The sequence below is a fragment of the Eurytemora carolleeae genome, unplaced genomic scaffold (assembly GCF_000591075.1).
Source record: "Eurytemora carolleeae unplaced genomic scaffold, Eaff_2.0 scaffold43, whole genome shotgun sequence".
NCBI classification, from domain to species: domain Eukaryota; kingdom Metazoa; phylum Arthropoda; class Copepoda; order Calanoida; family Temoridae; genus Eurytemora; species Eurytemora carolleeae.
The window spans coordinates 5,779-23,650 of record NW_019396029.1 but is presented as its reverse complement, the minus strand read 5'-3'; the positions used below and the strand labels follow the sequence as shown (position 1 = coordinate 23,650).

At 32.4% G+C, this 17,872-nt stretch overlaps 1 protein-coding gene across 10 annotated transcripts in view; it reads right to left on the bottom strand.

The window, feature by feature from the left end:
- Nucleotides 1-17,872, bottom strand: part of LOC111695472 (multiple C2 and transmembrane domain-containing protein) — a 36,802-nt gene that overhangs the window by 15,988 nt on the left and 2,942 nt on the right. For all 10 annotated transcript variants that reach the window (XM_023464820.1, XM_023464841.1, XM_023464883.1 and 7 more), the window contains 8 exons: nt 17,478-17,519; nt 17,106-17,156; nt 16,859-16,901; nt 16,742-16,802; nt 14,327-14,391; nt 13,542-13,634; nt 13,388-13,477; nt 1,076-1,144 (listed from right to left, as the gene is read on the bottom strand). In XM_023464820.1, the coding sequence (XP_023320588.1) occupies nt 1,076-1,144; nt 13,388-13,477; nt 13,542-13,634; nt 14,327-14,391; nt 16,742-16,802; nt 16,859-16,901; nt 17,106-17,156; nt 17,478-17,519 (514 nt within the window). The remainder of the gene's footprint in view (nt 1-1,075; nt 1,145-13,387; nt 13,478-13,541; nt 13,635-14,326; nt 14,392-16,741; nt 16,803-16,858; nt 16,902-17,105; nt 17,157-17,477; nt 17,520-17,872) is intronic.

Genomic DNA, 17,872 nt, shown 5'->3' with positions numbered 1-17,872 from the left:
TTGATTTTTGGCCTTAAAATTGTAAAATGATTGATAAATTAGATAGATGGATAGACTAATAAATACATAGATAGATAGATAGAGATAAAAGATGAAGAAGAAAAAGAGAATAACAGAAATAATCTTTAAAAGGAAATATCTGATAAAAAGGTTTATTTTTTTTTTAAATTCTTTTTTTAGTATTCAAAATAAAAATAAATATTCTTAAGAAAATTTTTATTTTTTATTTTAAAAAGTATTTTTAGAAATATTTTTTTTAATTTATTAGTTAAAAAATTAAAAAAATATCTTTTTTAAAAAAGTTAGGTTTTTTTAAAAAATCTTAGAAATATTTTTATTTTTCTGAACTATGCATTTTGGCATATTATTTCTGGTCTCTATTTTCATTTTTGCAATTTTAGTAGTTTTAATGTCTGCTTATTTGTACCCAAAATCATGTGAAAACCTAAAAATGGCGAATAGTTTGTTCCCATTTGCTGTGATTTAGCTGTGAAGTCGAAACTAAATCCAACCTCAGGTGTGATTTCCATCAGCTGATATTTAGCTATGATTTAGCTCCGACTTCAGATCTAACCTAAGCTTTGATCTTGCTCTGATTTTGGACTAACGAATACAAAATCATAGCTAAGCTAGGAAGTCGCAGCTAAATCATAGCTAGAACCGGACAAAGAAACCGGGCTATGGTTTCTACTGTTTTATTATCTTAGTAATTATATTAGATTTTTCAACGAATGATGAGTTTAGATAGTTAAAGGGACTGTCAGTGAAAATTCATGTGACCTTTTCTCCTGAAAAGAGGTGCATTACACAACGGTGCTCTTAAAACCTTTATTTTTTCATAATGTGAAAGATATTGTTGTTTTTTCATCCTTGAAAAGTGTTTAGTCCTTATAGCTTTCTCCATCGTTTCTAAAGCACTCTTTAGGAAACCACATTGCAGATTAATTTCCAAAAGCAGATGATGAATATCTCTAAATATCTCTATGTTTTCTTGTTCAGAAAAAGAAGACATGGGCATGCCATTCTATAAATGGCGAATCAATATGTCAACAATCCATTGAAAATTATTTAAAACCTGATTATACAGACTTCCATCACTTCCTCCCAAGTCTTTCGTTTGCCAAGGAAAGCAGCCAACAGACATCTTAACAATTCTTAAACATCACTGTCAATCAAAAATACGAATTATAAAGAAATTAAATCACAAACTAAGAACATTTCCAGTATGAAAAGAGTTTAAGATAAAAACCAACTTTAGTAAGTTTAAATTTTTGTGTTTACGAGTGCTTCTTATTTTTGTGCTTTAACTTCCAAAACATGTTAGCAATTGCTATTGTATGTAAAGCAAGAGAAAAACTGTCCAGAAAACAAAATAATTCAGTGAAAACCTGTTATGTACTAATGTACAGAACTGAATATACAATATACATCATGGGTCCTGGAATATTCAATATGCAGGAGGAAATGTAAACAAATCAACTGTTTGAAAAATTATAATCCATTCAATGAATGCAGAAAAAATGTTGTCGTTAACTAAGTAATTTAATGATAAATTATTGTTATATTGATAATATTTTCTTAACAAGCAAACTTTTTGGCTTTGACCCTTCAGTAATTCTGTGATGTTCTAAGTTGCAGTGAATAAATTTGAATATATAAACTCATCCTACAGTTTTGGCTTATTATTAAGTTCCGGGTATTTTTTGTATATTTTCTTGTATACTGTACAATTTAAACTGAACAGTGTACACTGTATACTGTACAGTGTACACTGTATGCTGTACAGTGTACACTGTATATTGTACAGTGTACCTGTATATTGTACAATGTACACTGTATACTGTACAGTGTACACTGTATACTGTACAGTGTACACTGTATACTGCACAGTGTACACTGTATACTGAACAGAGCCCGAAAAAGAGTATCGTTGAACGAAACTCCCGAGTTTCATTTTTGGGGTCTTAAGATTTGTGTAGATTTTGATTTAAGATATTCGGAAAAAATGGAGAATATAAACAAACTGAAAAAAATAATATTTCATTACAAAAATACTGATATTCACAAAAATGTCTAAACCCATTCGTGAAACCCGGGTTTTAAAACTGGTTTTCATAACGATACCCTGTCTTAAGTTTTGGGCTCAGTATACACTTCCTAGTGGCAGTGTATACTGTACAGTAAACAGTGTACATTGTCATTGTACAGTGCACTGTACGACTGAAAATAGGGTCTCAGATCCATTTTTTAAAATTAAAATTTCAAAAATTGTTTTGTTTTAAAAATTAGTCTATTAAAAAAGTTCTGGCTACCTTCCACACCTCTTATAGAGGCTAAACTGATTGTAAACAGCCTCTAAAGTGTCCTCTTCAAGTGTTTTTACAGATGTTTTTTTTATCCTCCACATTTATATATTTATATTGTTTATCAAACTGTTTACAATACATTACATAAAAAAGTAAAAATATATCCGGATTTTGCAGATTTTGCTGAAAAAATCATGATTCAGAATTTTAAATCCAAACCTTAACGTTTTTATAAGTCTTCTAAAAACACAATGTAAATAATTTTTTCTTCAAAAAAATAATACAAAAAAACAATGATTCTCATTCTAGCTTTTAAACATACACCTGAACACATGCCACAGTGATGGTGCATTATCATTTATAAAGTAACATGAAAAAAAAACATTGAAATAAAAAACCTTCAGCATACAGATGAAAATTTATGAATCGACTACGTGGAACCAATAAGTTAGAGTTCTGAAAAAAGCTTGATATATTTTTAATCTAACATAAGCTTTGTCTGTAAATATAAGTAAGTCGACTAGCTCATTGTAGAATTTTAAAACCAGAGCTGAAAACTTTAGAATGAGATATCCTTAATCCCAATTACTTAATCTGAGTATCCAATGGACACACTTTTGATTTTCTTCTTAAACCGGTTTTTCTAAATTAGAGAGTCCCTCCCGTTTCTGTGTAATATCTTAAATGGCGCGCAAAATTTCAAATTTATCAGCTTCATATACCTGAATCGGATTGGTTGAATTTTATACACATTTCAGGATACAAGTACAAGATTAGATTAGTCTTGAAATTCAGAAAAAGAGAGGATCAAGCATTAATCTCGATATCCACCATTCTAAAGTTTTCAGCTTAGGCTAAGATAAGAACAAATTGTTCTACTGACTTCCCCAATCAAAATTGGAGGTAAATTAGTGGTTCATGAGTTATGATCAGACATACAATCAGAGATTACTACATGTTGGTTAAGATTTAAACCGTCTGGAGTATTTAGTATGTTTCATTATTTGTGAGTGCTTATAAATATACGCTTTGGTTATCAATAAAAATATTACAATCACAATTGTTTTAAGTTTTTAATAAAAACTCATCCAAAGGAATTAAAATATTAGAAAAGAAAATTTAATAAGTGTGTAACTTTTCTGCTTTTGTTTTTTAATGACTGTAGTAGATAAGTTATGTGCAGATTATCATCATCTGTTTTATTTTCTACATATTGTTAAAAAAATTTAAAACATAAACGTAATATTGTATAAGAATAAAAATCAATAAAGCAATGCACTGAGTTTCTCAAATATTCAACGAGTCGTGATTCCCCTTGGTAGCTATGATCTCAGCGATCCAAAAAATCCTTGAATTGCTGATCGTAAAAGATCAACAAAACTCGCCCACTGTTACAGTAAAAAAGTATAACTATATTTTACACATTTATTGATCCCCTCCACTTTATTCTGATTACACACAGACAGGATAGTTTAATAGTAAAATCGTTATCCTCAGTCATACTATTTTTCACGTCTGGCCAAGCATATAAGCATAATTTAACATACCAGCTCGATTTTAGTTGGTCTACATCAAACTAAGAGATTTCAATCTTGCATAATCATAATCATTACTTCTCCTGCAGTTGAAGAGCTAGATTGAGAAAAATGTCATGAATTTTTAATATGTTAATGTCACCAAATAAATTAGTTTTTTTTTACACAGGGTGTCCCAATAAACATGGGCATTTAGTGACGAATTCGATATCGTCTTTTAAAATAATTCTTTGATTTAGTATAGTGATATACCTATTGAGAAAGCTGTAATAAATAAGATTTTCGTCGTCTATGCTTACAATTTGTTTGTTTTGACTGCATACGGTTGTAAAACAAGAAAATTACAGTATTCAAACAGAGTAAACTTGTCCGTCTTCACTGTTCATCTTGCGGAGACATTATAGACACATCTCTTCAGCCATTAGCTGTTTTCATAAAATAAAGTCTAGCAAACATAATAATATTATGGCTTTTTAAATTAGGTATTTCTATACTAATTCATAACAAAGATGATATCAAATTCAGCACTGAATTCCCATGAAAACTAGAGGACCTACGAAGTGATCCTACTATGGATGTTGAAAAAATTTGACTTTTCCTTCTGTCAAGTTAACAATGGGTCTGTCTTGAATCTTAATTTAGAAGAAGTTATAAGCTTCTCAGTTTTTCACATAAATTAAGTAACAAATTCATTTTTAAAAGAACATGGCAAGCATTAAAAAATAATTTTTATTTCAATCAAAAAAGTACAAAAAAAAAGCTTGAATCCAATGAATAATTAATTCACATGTACATTATAAAATGCCACAAAGGAAAACAAAATCCCTTATAGTTTATTCTGGTATGAGCTCAAAAAGTTTAGTTCATGTTGTTTACACAATTACTAGTTTTGAAAAATTAGCCTGAGCTCAAGAATGCAAGGCAAGGAAAGTTTATTGCGGTCGTGTATACTCTGAGTACATATTGAAACCAGTTCTCTTTGGGGCGGAATTTGTAAACAAGAATAGATGCATCAGTGTTCGTTTAGTATCCGAGGAGGTTAAAAGCATTAAATTTTGAAAATTTTGATAATTCATATAATAGTTTCCTATGACCAGAATATTTCATCGATTTTTTATGTGAAAGATGGATCCCGTTTCAGGCTTCGACATCCGTCTTGTGTTTACATTACCGCCCAGAGACAGTACACTGCAGTACAAAAGATGTGTACACTTCTGAAATAACTTTCCTTGCCTGAGCTAAGCATTAACATGAAGAATTAAGAAGAACACACCCAGAGTTACAAAGTTGGGTTAAAGCACGAACATATGTTATATTTGTAATTTTGGTATTACACTTGGTATTCCTCAACATTTTTTAACAAATTCGAAAGAGGACTTAAAAAAATTCAATACATGTTGAAGCAATCTCCAGACATGACTCCAGCCATGACCAGACCTTCTCTAATCCCGATTTTTCTAGGATTTTGCTTCTATCTTAATATAAAGAATGTGTAGTAAAATGGGATTATTATTATTTAAATATATTCTCAGCTAGATGTAGTCTTTCTTTAAGGTTGGTAGTTTTGGTGTTAATTGTGCTTGTTGGTTTACTCTGATATTTATCTTTTAAATTCTTTATTATTTTTAAGTAAATACTATATATATATATATATATATAAGTTTCTTAAGTTCATGTACATTACTTTTGTTTTTAAATTCTAATAGCTTGAATGTTGAAATTTGAACCTAAAATGTGGAGTTTGTAAAAAAAACCAATTATCAATAATCTTTTGCTCTTGTATTTTTATAGGAATAGCAGGATGGAATAATAATAATATATGAATAATGGAATACAAGATGTTATTAATTGGATATTAAATGAAATTATGTTTTTGTGAATAAAGATAGGAATAGAAGTGCCAAAAGGAGGAAACTTGAACTAGAGTTAGATTGGTCTCAACTTTACATTTTGGTGGCAGCGGTGGAATATTTTAAATTGATAAACTGAGAATTAAATAAGGGGATTGGTCTGGAATAATCAAGCTGAATCATGGCTGTAGATAATCAGCAAGATATAAGAAGAGAGCTCTGAAATGCACTTCAAAGTGTGTCAATCTTTAATTAAGATGAAGGAAATAGTGGTAGTTTTCAAAACCTTTGACATACTTTCCAGCTTTGGATGGTCTTGAATGGAATAGAAAATGGTGTTCATCAAAAATGTGCTTTGATATACAGCATTTGTGGTCGGAGGCAGGACAAAGTAGCTCATCTTTTCAATGCACCTGGAGAGGAAGCTCCAACTTTTGCTGTTTTTGAGCAGACTATAAAGCAGATTTTCTTGTCTGAAGGGGAAGCGCAGTTATCAAAAGTAGAATTCCAATTGAGAAAACAAGGAGTAGATGAAGACCTGGGAACATTTTTCTCCAATAAAAGTTCCCTCTTCTTGGAAGCCTATCCAAAAGGGGTAGAGTTTAGCACTTTTTTGGAGCATTTGATAATCGCTTGTACAATCCGATTGTGAAACAGTTGTTGAGAAGATCTGACCCAACAAATATGGATGAGACCCACACCAAACTTATGAAGATAACCACTTGTGAGAGACAATCAGTTAGTGAAGGATATAGAAAACCTGGTAATTTAGATGGTCTGAGGGCAGTTACTCAAGCAATGATGCTTTACCATAAGTTTGGGGGCAGTTCTAGAGCTCCAGAATGGGAAGATCCTATACCCATTGAGGTAGATCAGATCAACTTAGCACATCAGCCTAAGCGCTGTTTTTTGTGTAATAAACACGGCCATTTGTAAAGAGATTGTAGAGCTCAAAAGAAGACAAACAGGGAAAGCTCTGGGAAACGTTGCCATAGATGTGTTCTTCAGGGCCATTTGAAGAAACAATGCCGGGTAAATTTGGAGAAACAGAAGAAAAAAGAAAACTTTGCCACAACAGAAAAAGTCCAAGCATTCCAATAGGATGAAGAAGGGGATGAAGAGCAGCATCTGAATGATGAAGCTATCAATGCCGCCCTTGGAATTAATGAAATAGGATTGGTTTTTCCCGGAGAGGCTCCCTACTATGGGGAGAGAGCCCCGGTATTATGGCTGAAATATCCCCTAAACTGAAACCTCATGTTCTGGTTGATATTCTTTTGCCTGATTGTGGAACAACGAGGGTAATGGGTCTGGTTGACACTGGTAACTAAGTATAGTCTGGATTATGTTTCAGTGAAAAGTACACCCAAGAGGTGGATTTGAAGATAGAAAAGCTGAGACCATTAAGCATTGAGACTGCAGCTATTGGCTCAAACATGGCCTTGGTTGGAGCTGTAAGGAATTTACGTTTGAAGATTGGGAAAGTAGAGGTTATTCATCCAATAAGCTGGGTATCAAGAGACTTGACCAGCAGTATGAATATTGGGTATATGTTTCTAAGGACCCACAAGATATCAGTTATGTTGGATGGAGAGGAGCCAGTGTTACATCACCAAAAAGGAAATATTGAATTGGTGCAGACCATGGCACCAGGGACTTTGTTTTAATGATTATACATCCACTGAGTTAATTAAATTAAAACTGAAAACTGTAAATTCTAGAATTAAGAATGTTGCTAATATTGTAAAAAAAGTGTCTAACAAACTTTTTTCTATTCAAAGGAAACAGTCCAGAGGAAGCTACAAAGGACAGTTGGCACTGAGCTGTCAACTGCAAGGTAAGATTACACCTGTAAAAATTGATGAGAATAAGATTTTATTGCCAAAAAGTATGACCAAATTGAGCATAGGGGGTATGCCAAAAAGTTGCAAATCTATTTTGGTTGAGAACATGAGTTTTTGCTCAGATATTGAAGTTTTTGGACTGCCAGGAGTATATCCCATTAGAAACAGCAAGGCCAAAATAATGGTCATAAATTTGAAGGAGCAACCCAAACTAGTAAGGAGAAATATACTCCTGTGGAGGTAAATGAGCTCAAGGAGGGGGGAGGGGGGTCATTAAGAACTGAGGAAACAGTTAATATACTAATAAACCAACCAGAAACAGAATTATATGATGAATTGAAGATAGAAGAGAATGAGATCCTAAAACATCCTAAGATAAAGAAGAAGTTGAAATCCTTGATTTAAAGATATAGACATATTTTTGCCACTCCTGAGCATGGAGTGGGAAGAACTGACATTTGGAGGCTAGTATCACGGTTAAAGAAACATATGGTGATGCATCCTTGGGTTGAGGCTGAGTTTCAGAAGCAGGTTAATTAATGGTTAAAGCAAAAGATTGTGCAACCAAGTAAATCTCCATGGAGTAATCCTGTGGTTCCTGTTGCTAAGAAAAATGGAGAGACAAGATTTTGCTTAGATTTTAGGAAATTTAACCAGAGCATAATACAGGTTAGTTATCTGTTACCTAGGATAGATGTCTTGATTGATAAATGTGCAGGACATAAGATATATTCTGCTTTGGATGCAGCACATGCTTACTTCACAATACCATTATAAGCTGGAAGTAGAAAGTATACAGCCCTTCCCACTAGTAATGGATTACCAGAGTTTTGTAGACTACCTTTTGGGATCAGTGCAGCTGTCAGTATATATTCAAGATTCATACACCAGGTATTAAACCCTTTGTCAAGTAAGGGACTTAATGCATATTTGGATGATCTATTACTCTTCCATAACAAAATGGAAGATCACCTCAGTAAGTTAGAAGAGATATTTCAGGCCCATGAGACAGCTGGTATTAAGCTTAAGGCAGAGAAGTGTCAACTATTTAGATCTGAATTGGTTTACCTAGGCCATTATATCACTGCCGATGGAGTAAAAATGGTGCCTAGTTACGTAGAAAGGATTTTGTCTTGGCCAACCCCAAAGACAAACAAGGATTTATCTAAATGGTTAAGCTTTGTGGGTTACTGCAGATCTTATATTAAAGATTTTAGTATGCTAACCCAAGAGATGTCCGCAGTGGACCACCTTGATGGAAACTAAGTTTCAGAAGATAAGGAAGCTTTTAAGGAATCACCTTCAATAGCAGCTCCAGATTTTAATAGCAAAGAAGAGTTTATTTTGACCACAGATTATAGTGGAGGAGCTTTGTCTGCCATTCTGTCCCAAGTACAGAAAGGGAAAGAAAGGTTAATTGCGGCTGGGGGACGCAAAACTACAACTGGGGAGAGAAATTATCCCAGTTGGAAAGGTGAGTTAGCTGCTATAGTTTATGGTTGCAGGAAATATAACCATATATTGTCATATAAGCCATTTATTATTTACACTGATAGTGCAGCTTTGAAACAATTGAATAACCTTAAACCTACAGGGGGTATCCTGAGTAGATGGTATGAAGAGCTGGCCAGTTTGCAGTTCAAAGGTTGTTGATAAGAAAGGATCTGAGAATAGTAATGCAGATGCACTGAGCAGATCAGACCATCTTCCTGAACTAGAATTAGAGGAAGAAAGGGATCAGGCTGAGTTCATTGGAGCAGTTGAAACTGAACTGACCAGAGCTAAGATTCTAGAGGCTCAAGCACCGGATGAAACCCTGAAATTAGTGAGGAAGTGGATTTCTTCAGGTCAGGTACCTAGCAAGTATGATTTAATGGGTCAGTCTCTAGAAGTTCATAGGTATAGACAATTGGTAGGAGCTTTGAAAGTTTCCGAAGATGGTGTATTTGTTTTTGAAGCAGAGGGTAGTATAGTAGGAGGGAAGAAACAATTGGTATTGGTTCCTGATGCTCTGAAACCAGTGTTTTTTTACTACTGTCACCAGCATCTTAGTGCTGGTCATTATGGTCTAACTGCTATCAGAGCTCTTTTGGTAAGAAAGGAGCAGCCGTGAACCTAGCTAACAGGGTTAAGTCAGTGTATTGCTAAGACTACTAAAGAGCATGATAAGAAAGGAGAGCACAAACCATTAAGACAGAGTTTTCCTTTGCAAGTATATCCTTACTGTGGAGGATCAATGGAGGCGGTACATTAACTGTTATCCATTGCGAAGTAAAGAAACCAAAGAGGTGGCAAAGACCTTTATGGAAAGGTTTGTAGCTAACTTTGGCTGTCCAATATCTGTCCATAGTGATAATGGAACTGAGTTTTTCACACCAGGACCATAGACCAGTACATGAACATGTGAGGAACACTTTAGACAAGTATAAGGAAGTATACAAGTATGTCTTGAAGAGAGGAGAAGCAGTTATTCATAGAAATAGTCATCAGTATGAAGGAAAACCGAACCTATGGAAACCGGGGGATCAGTGTTGGTATTTATCACCAAGGAAGATACCAGGGAAGAGTTTGAAAATGACAAACCAATGGATTGGACCATTGGAAGTGGTTGAGTGGATAGCAACGGTTCTCGTTAAGGTTAGGAACCAGATAATACCTGATAAGGTATGGGTGGTTCCTATTCAATTAATTATTATGACTGTCTGCAGACAAATCTAATTAAGAAATGTGAAAAAGCAACAATTTGTCAGAGAAATAAGCCAGAAGAAACTATTAGCCTTGAGTATAATATAGTGCAAAGGAAGAAGATAAATAAATTGGAAGGATATAGCTGCTCTGTAAAGTCCTCTACATTCCACTTCAAGTGTGGAGCATGGAGTCATCTCAAGCTATCAACTACTCCGGCTATAGAACATACCGAGTTAGTAACCACAGAGTGGTGTAAAGAGATGATTAACCATAGAAGATTTAAGACTGAGAATACTCTACAGAGTTTTCCTTTAGAAATGGATCAAGTGAATGTGATTCCTGTGGTAGAAGTAGGGGAGCTGACTGCAGTTAATGATAAAGTAATATGCAAGGGAGAAAATGCCCATATGGGAAACCTCATGCATACCAATGTGGTGGTGCTTAAGGAATATAAGATCTTATTAAGAAAAGAGAAATATATATCTGATGGGAAAACCATTGAATCTCAATCAAATAGGATTGGTTTACCTTGTCCAGTGACTGACCAAAGCTGTTCAACTTGTGATGGAACCTTTTTGTGGGACTTAACTTAGAGCAGTTTTGGATTACAGTTTATAGGAAAATTCAAACCAATTTCTGTAATGAAAAGCTATTCGCTGGACCATGACCTAAAGATTCTGGTAAATACCACCAGTATTACACGGATAGAAGGATGTGATGTGGAATTAGATAAGACAAATTATCAAGACTTATTCTTGGTAAGTCCAACATATGAAATTAGCAGAGCTTGAACCAGGGGAATTAGACATTGCACTTGAAGGGAAAGTGGCCAGAGATTACATGACATATCTAGAGGAGGTCAGAGAAATTGAGAGTGATAAAGACATGCAGGAATTGATATGTCAAGAGAGTCATGTTGGACCAGGAACAAGAATTAGAATTAAAGACAATTTGTTTGGAATGACCAGAGGAGATTTTTACTTGGTGTATACCTGTCTGACCAAGACAGCCAACATTTAGGAAACCACTAACTGCTATGATGTAATACCATTGGATACACAACCAATAATGTTTGTAGAACCTTCAAATCGTAATTTAGTAAAACATACTTCACCAGTGGTTTGTAATAAATACTTTTCCATGACCATTTTGTCAGATCAAGGCTGGATAGAACTAAATCATCACATCCGGAAAATAAAACCACCATTACAAGGAGAACCAACAAGGGAAACCATCAAGAAGGAAAATTGTAAATCATGAAGATCTAAGCAAGAATGGGTTATATACAGATCAAGAGATAGAAGCCTGGGAAAGATTACTGGAGTTTCCAGTTTACCATGAAGCCAAATTGAAAGAACATAGTTGGGGAGTTTGTTTGTCAACTGGGGTATGTCAAAATACTGAAGGTGTTCAACAATATGACTTTCAAAAATTGATGAAGGAAGAAGCAGCTTCTTGGAATCCAATTAGCAATATTATGACCAAGGGCAAGATTCATGAATACGGAGACATATTGGCTCTAATAGTCATATTGTGGTTGTTATTCAAATTAATCATTGATCTAACAATGATTGCAATGACTTTATTGAAAGAAGGACCAGGGGCAGCTGCTGCTTTGATAATAAATATCTATTTATCAACTCAGATCCAATATAAGAAGATACAGAAAAGAAACAAAAAGCTCAGGAATAAAATGAATGAAGAAAAAGAAGTGGAGGAGTTAACATAAGGATTTGGTCATATGATTTAAATGTTTATTATTTTTACCTACTTTGAAAATTCAGTAAAAATAATGGGGGAATTGTAGTAAAATGGGATTATTATTATTTAAATATATTCTCAGCTAGATGTAGTCTTTCTTTAAGGTTGGCAGTTTTGGTGTTAATTGTGCTTGTTGGTTTACTCTGATATTTATCTTATAAATTATCTATTATTTTTAAGTTTATAAATTCTAAAAGCTTGAATGTTGAAATCTGAACCTAAAATGAGGAGTTTGTAAAAAAAAACAATTATCAATAATCTTTTGCTCTTGTATTTTTATAGGAATTGCAGGATGGAATAATAATAATATATGAATAATGGAATACAAGATGTGATCAATTGGATATTAAATAAAATTGTGTTTTTGTGAATAAAGATAGGAATAGAAGTGACAAAAGAGGGAAACTTGAACCCTAATGGGACATTCAGTAGAAGAATTGAGACAAGTCAAGATCTATTTTAAGAACCAGACCTTTTTATCAGTTCTTCCGTACAATTAACCCATTCCTTGTTATTTTATAGAAGTGTTATATTTGGTCCTAACACTAAAATAGATTATTTTTTATTGTGGTTTCTCTACACCTTACTTACAAATGTCTTTTTCAATTGATATTTAGAAATTAAACGCTAACAATATCATATCACAATTTAAACTTTAAATGCTAAAAAATGGTATTGAGGGACTTGATAAAGTACAAAATCTAAAAATATCGATCCCACAAAATAAATTAAAATCTCTTTTGTCGGTTAGTTCTTAAACAATAAACATCTGAGCAATACTTTGAATGACGTTATAAATATAGAAAATTCCGATTTTAAGAAAAGAATAATAATACTAGAATGTAAAAAATGCAAGTTTAGATAAAAGAATATTATGGTCTACTGGTAAACCGTTGAATGAAAGATTTATCTTCAAAAAGCTGGCGAATCATGAAAACCTAAAAGAAAAATAATATTTACAACAGAATTATTTGAGTCTTTGCCACAAACTCAAATTTGCTTATCTCTTCATCTTTGCAATCTGATGGTGCAAACCTTTAATATTTTAAATTAAGACTCATTGATTTAACAGAATTCATAGTTTAAAATATCTATATTCTACGACATTGAGTTGCACTTGGTTGCAATGATTTAGGGATTGACAATTCAGAGTTTAGGGCAAAGGCTCAATTCATGTATTTCTCGATTAAAGCGCAACCAATGAATGATAGTTTTTTTAATTCAAATTTTTAAAATATCCAAAGTTCCAGCTTTTTTGACAATTTTTTTTCTTGAATCATTAGAAATCAGAAGGGGCAATTAAAGTTTGAATTTTATCATGATTAAAACTGTAGACAATATAAGAGCTGAAAACAATAATGTCTGTAAATATTTCTTTAAATTCTTTAAAACTTTGTTTTTACCTGAACCAGCCCAACTAGTAGAATAAGAATGAGATGAATAAATGACCAAAAATTTATTTTTTCGATGTTGCTAGATGCTTGATGAGTGTCCTAACAAATATTTTCATAATAAAAACAATAATATTTATTAAATTAAAAAATATGATTTCAATACCGCATTCATAGAAGCTCCAAACATGAGCTGGAAATGTCTGATTTTTCCAACACCAATCCTCACTTTCTGAACACTTCCTCTTATTTCATCAACCTGAACCATGAGAGTTATAATAAAGATAATTGTGAAGTAATCAAATTAAAAGGATTTGATCACTCGTCACAATATCTTGTTTTCAATCTCAATATCTTTGCAACCGGATTGCGTAGACCTTTAATATTTCAAACTGTAAACTCTGTTAGCTTATTAAACTAGAAATGTTTTATTTTTAAACCATCAAGTTGCAAAGATACAGGGATCGTAAAATTAAAATGACGATTAGACATATAAAGACGACATATGATCTTGTGATTAAATTAAGTGCGCGGCATTGTATAGAAAAATGACCCCTTATCTTGCAGTAAATTGAATAAAACAGAGTGTGTGGGGACTATATAGTTGCTGCAGACTATTGGAAAAGTTTAAGTCTAGAAAAGACAATATTGAAATATTCTGTTTGACTCTGTAGAACAATTAATGTATAATAAAAGTTCTAAAAGGCTTAAAAGTTAAATAGTTATAAAAGAAAAGAACTTTCGTCAACAATTTTTTAAATCCCTACAGCTTTGCAACCTAATGACGTGATTGACCTTTGATATTTTCAATTAAGAATTCTATTAGATATTTTAAATATCAAATCATCAAGATTTAAAGATATAAAATAAGAAAGTTTGGGATTGTGACAAATTAAATGTTCCAAAAATCAATAGAGGCTGAAGTATTTGTAGAATAAATTGATCTAGTACCGATAAATCAAATAGGGTGGCATCATTTTCATTTCCTGCCACCATACCTGCCATTTCTTCATCATCTAGGAAATATAAACAAAATAAATTTAAAGGAATCTGCAAAAATTATATATTCTACAGGAATTGAGTCTTTGTCACAAACTCTAATTATCTTTGCAACCTAAAGTCGTAGACCTTAGATATTTCAAACTGTGAATTCTGTTAGATCAAAAAATCTAAGTTTGAAATATCAAGTTGCAAATATATTAGAAAATTTGAGTTTGTGGCAAATACTCAATTCCTTTGCATTTATTTTCTGCTTTTAGATAAAAATATTTTTCATTTTATTTTCTACTCTATCTTACTCCTTCAAATTTTATACTCAGTTAACATCTAATTTTGATATAGACTTATATGGGAAAGGTAAAATTTATGCAAAATTGTATACTTGTCCGACTTTATGACCTCGTAGTTATGATTGATAACATGTAAGAATTTAATTTTACATTAGATTTACTTTAATTTGACGTGAATATAATTTTTATATAATTAATTTTATATCTATAATAAATTTTTTTTATAGCTAATTTTATATATTTATTTATATTCTGATTTAAATTCTTTTGTATGTCTTTTTTAATATTAATTGAAATCATCTACATGCAGGCCGTTACCCACATCATCTACATGCAGGCCGTTACCCACAAAGGTTGAGACTTCAGAATTAATACTGCCTGTTTCCTTATATGCAAAAGGGTTGCCTGCAACTATAAACTTGATCTTTTCTTAACCAAATCATAAAATGAGGTAGATGACTTAATTTAATCAATTTAATTTTGATGGAATTTATCACACCTAATATTTCCCGTTGAAGGGTAATTAAGTGACTTTATCGCCCTACAACAGGGCGAAAAAGTAACTTTTTCACCCTGCTATTAAAATTTCAAATTTCATACCTTATTTTTCTCATTTTAGGGTTATAAAGTTACCTAATCACCCTAAAGTCTTCAAAGTCTCATCCTTTGTGAGTAACTCTGTATATATAATTGTATATCTTTATGTATCTATTTTTGCATAATTTGTGACTGATGACTGTTAGTGTATAACATACACATAATTGTGCAATAATGCATAGTCTCAAGAAATGTAATATTGCAGCTGGGTTTAGAGGCTTTCTAAAATAGTAATATGGGAGGGGGGGGGGACATCATCAACTATCTACAATGTTTTGTTTTAATACAATATGAAGCTTGATATTAAAAGGTTTAAAATATTCGTATATATATTGCAGAATGTTCTCTCTACAAAAGTAAATATTTTAGATATTTTACAGCTAGTCTTTCTTCATTCTTCAACCTGCTGTAAAATACATGGTTGGGACCTGACCATATTAAAGTCTATAAAATTGTGTGTGTTGTTGGGGCCTGAAAATCCTCTTGAAATCCATAGATTTCACTCGTTCAGGGGGGGTTTAAAATTATGTAAATCGGACATGTCTGTGTCACTCAACAAAGAGAGTCCTTGAAATTATATCTTTATGCTATTATAGTCCTTTTAACTGACGAATTTCAATTAGCAATACTAGCTACACTAACTACACTAGCTACACTCTAAATTACAAAATAAAAAAGGCACATTTCTTTTGAGAAATATGATCCTGACCATCTAACCAGTTTAATGTATTTTACTTTTTTTACTTTATTTTTCGTCGTCGTTATTTAATTATTTTAAAAAATCGATTTACAACACTGCATACTCAGTTTAACTACCTTAAATAGCCGGTCTGTCCCTTTAAGTAATTTTTTTTATTTAATAATTTCCAGTGATTAATGTAAAAAAAAAATCTAACTGTTATTACTTGGATCTAATGGCAGGAATCATTGAAACCGACTTATAGTTCCGATGGCAAAGTTGTCTGTTAACTGTTCTGAACTGTTGATGTTAGACATTGGCAAGTATGTAATGCAAGGGAAGTTATTTCAGAAGTGTATACATCTTTTGTACTGCAGTGTACTCTCTCTGGGCGGTAATGTAAACACAAGACGGATGTCAAAGCCTGACACGGGATCCATCTTTGACATAAAAAAATCAATGAAATATTCTGGTCATAGGAAACTATTATGTGAATTATCAAAATTATCAAAATTTAATGCCTCCTCGGATACTAAACAAACACTGATGCATCTATTCTTGTTTGCAAATTCCGCCCAGAGAGAACTGGTTTCAATATGTACGCAGAGTATACGCAACTGCAATTACACCCTTGGACATTGGCATGTTGAAGACTCAATGTTTGCAGGGAAGGGTTAATAACAGGGGATATTTTATGAAATGTTTTTCCCCATTATTATAATTTCTAAATTATCAACATGTTTATAATTATTATAATGGATATAATTATTAATTTTTCTTATTATAATTAGGATAAATTACCAATATATTCATTTTCTTCATACTGATAATCCTCTTCATCATCTGTTTCTTTTACTTTCACCTAAGCAGTTTTTTTTTCTCAGAAATTAAAATTTTTATTTTTCATTTTAAACTCACCTCAAACCAGATAGTTTTGACGGCCCAGGTAGACATATGATTACTAAAATTAAAAATATTTTTATAGTTTTAAACTCATTTAACTGATGATCCAAAAAAAGTATTGAAACCCATTAAATTTCACCTTCTTCTTACTACGGTAAACTGATTTATTCCCCGCGTACTACTTAATTCCCCAGCTGCTTACTCTATACCCCGGGGCCGGGTATAAGGTATAAAAACTGAAAATAAAAAAACTTATGGAAACCTGAAGCAAACTCTATAATCTCCCTCGTTCTCCAAAACACTTCCATCATAACTAAATCGATAAAATAGAAAAATTTAACAAAATATGAAATCTAAAGTTTTTCGCACTGTTTCGTCACTTTAAAATTAAACTTGTTTTCTTTATGGTTACACTTCACCAATTTAGATCACGCACAATATTAATTTTTTTCTATAAAAAGAAAGTGCAAGATCAATACCATTTTTTATGTATGTAAAACACATTCGCCAAATAGCATTTTTTATGTCAGAAGAAGATGCACACAGAAACATTTAAAAATTGACTAAAATGACTTTTGAAAGAGGGTTGGGATTTGCTCCATGGCTGGAAGCATGTTAAAGAATATTTACTAACCTTCCATCATAGGAAACATCAGAATCGTAAAGTATAGTAAATCTAAAATATTATTAAAATTATGTTTTATAAAGTCAACTTTTTACTGGTATTTAATCCTAGCTAGTTTATAACTACCCTGGTGAGGGGATATAATCCTAGCTAGTTTATAACTACCCTGGTGAGTGGGATATAATCCTAGCTAGTTTATAACTACCCTGGTGAGGGGATATAATCCTAGCTATTGGATAATTACCCTGGTGAGTGGTATATAATCCTAGCTATTTTATAACTACCCTGGTGAGGGGATATAATCCTAGCTATTGGATAATTACCCTGGTGAGTGGGATATAATCCTAGCTAGTTTATAACTACCCTGGTGAGGGGATATAATCCTAGCTATTGGATAATTACCC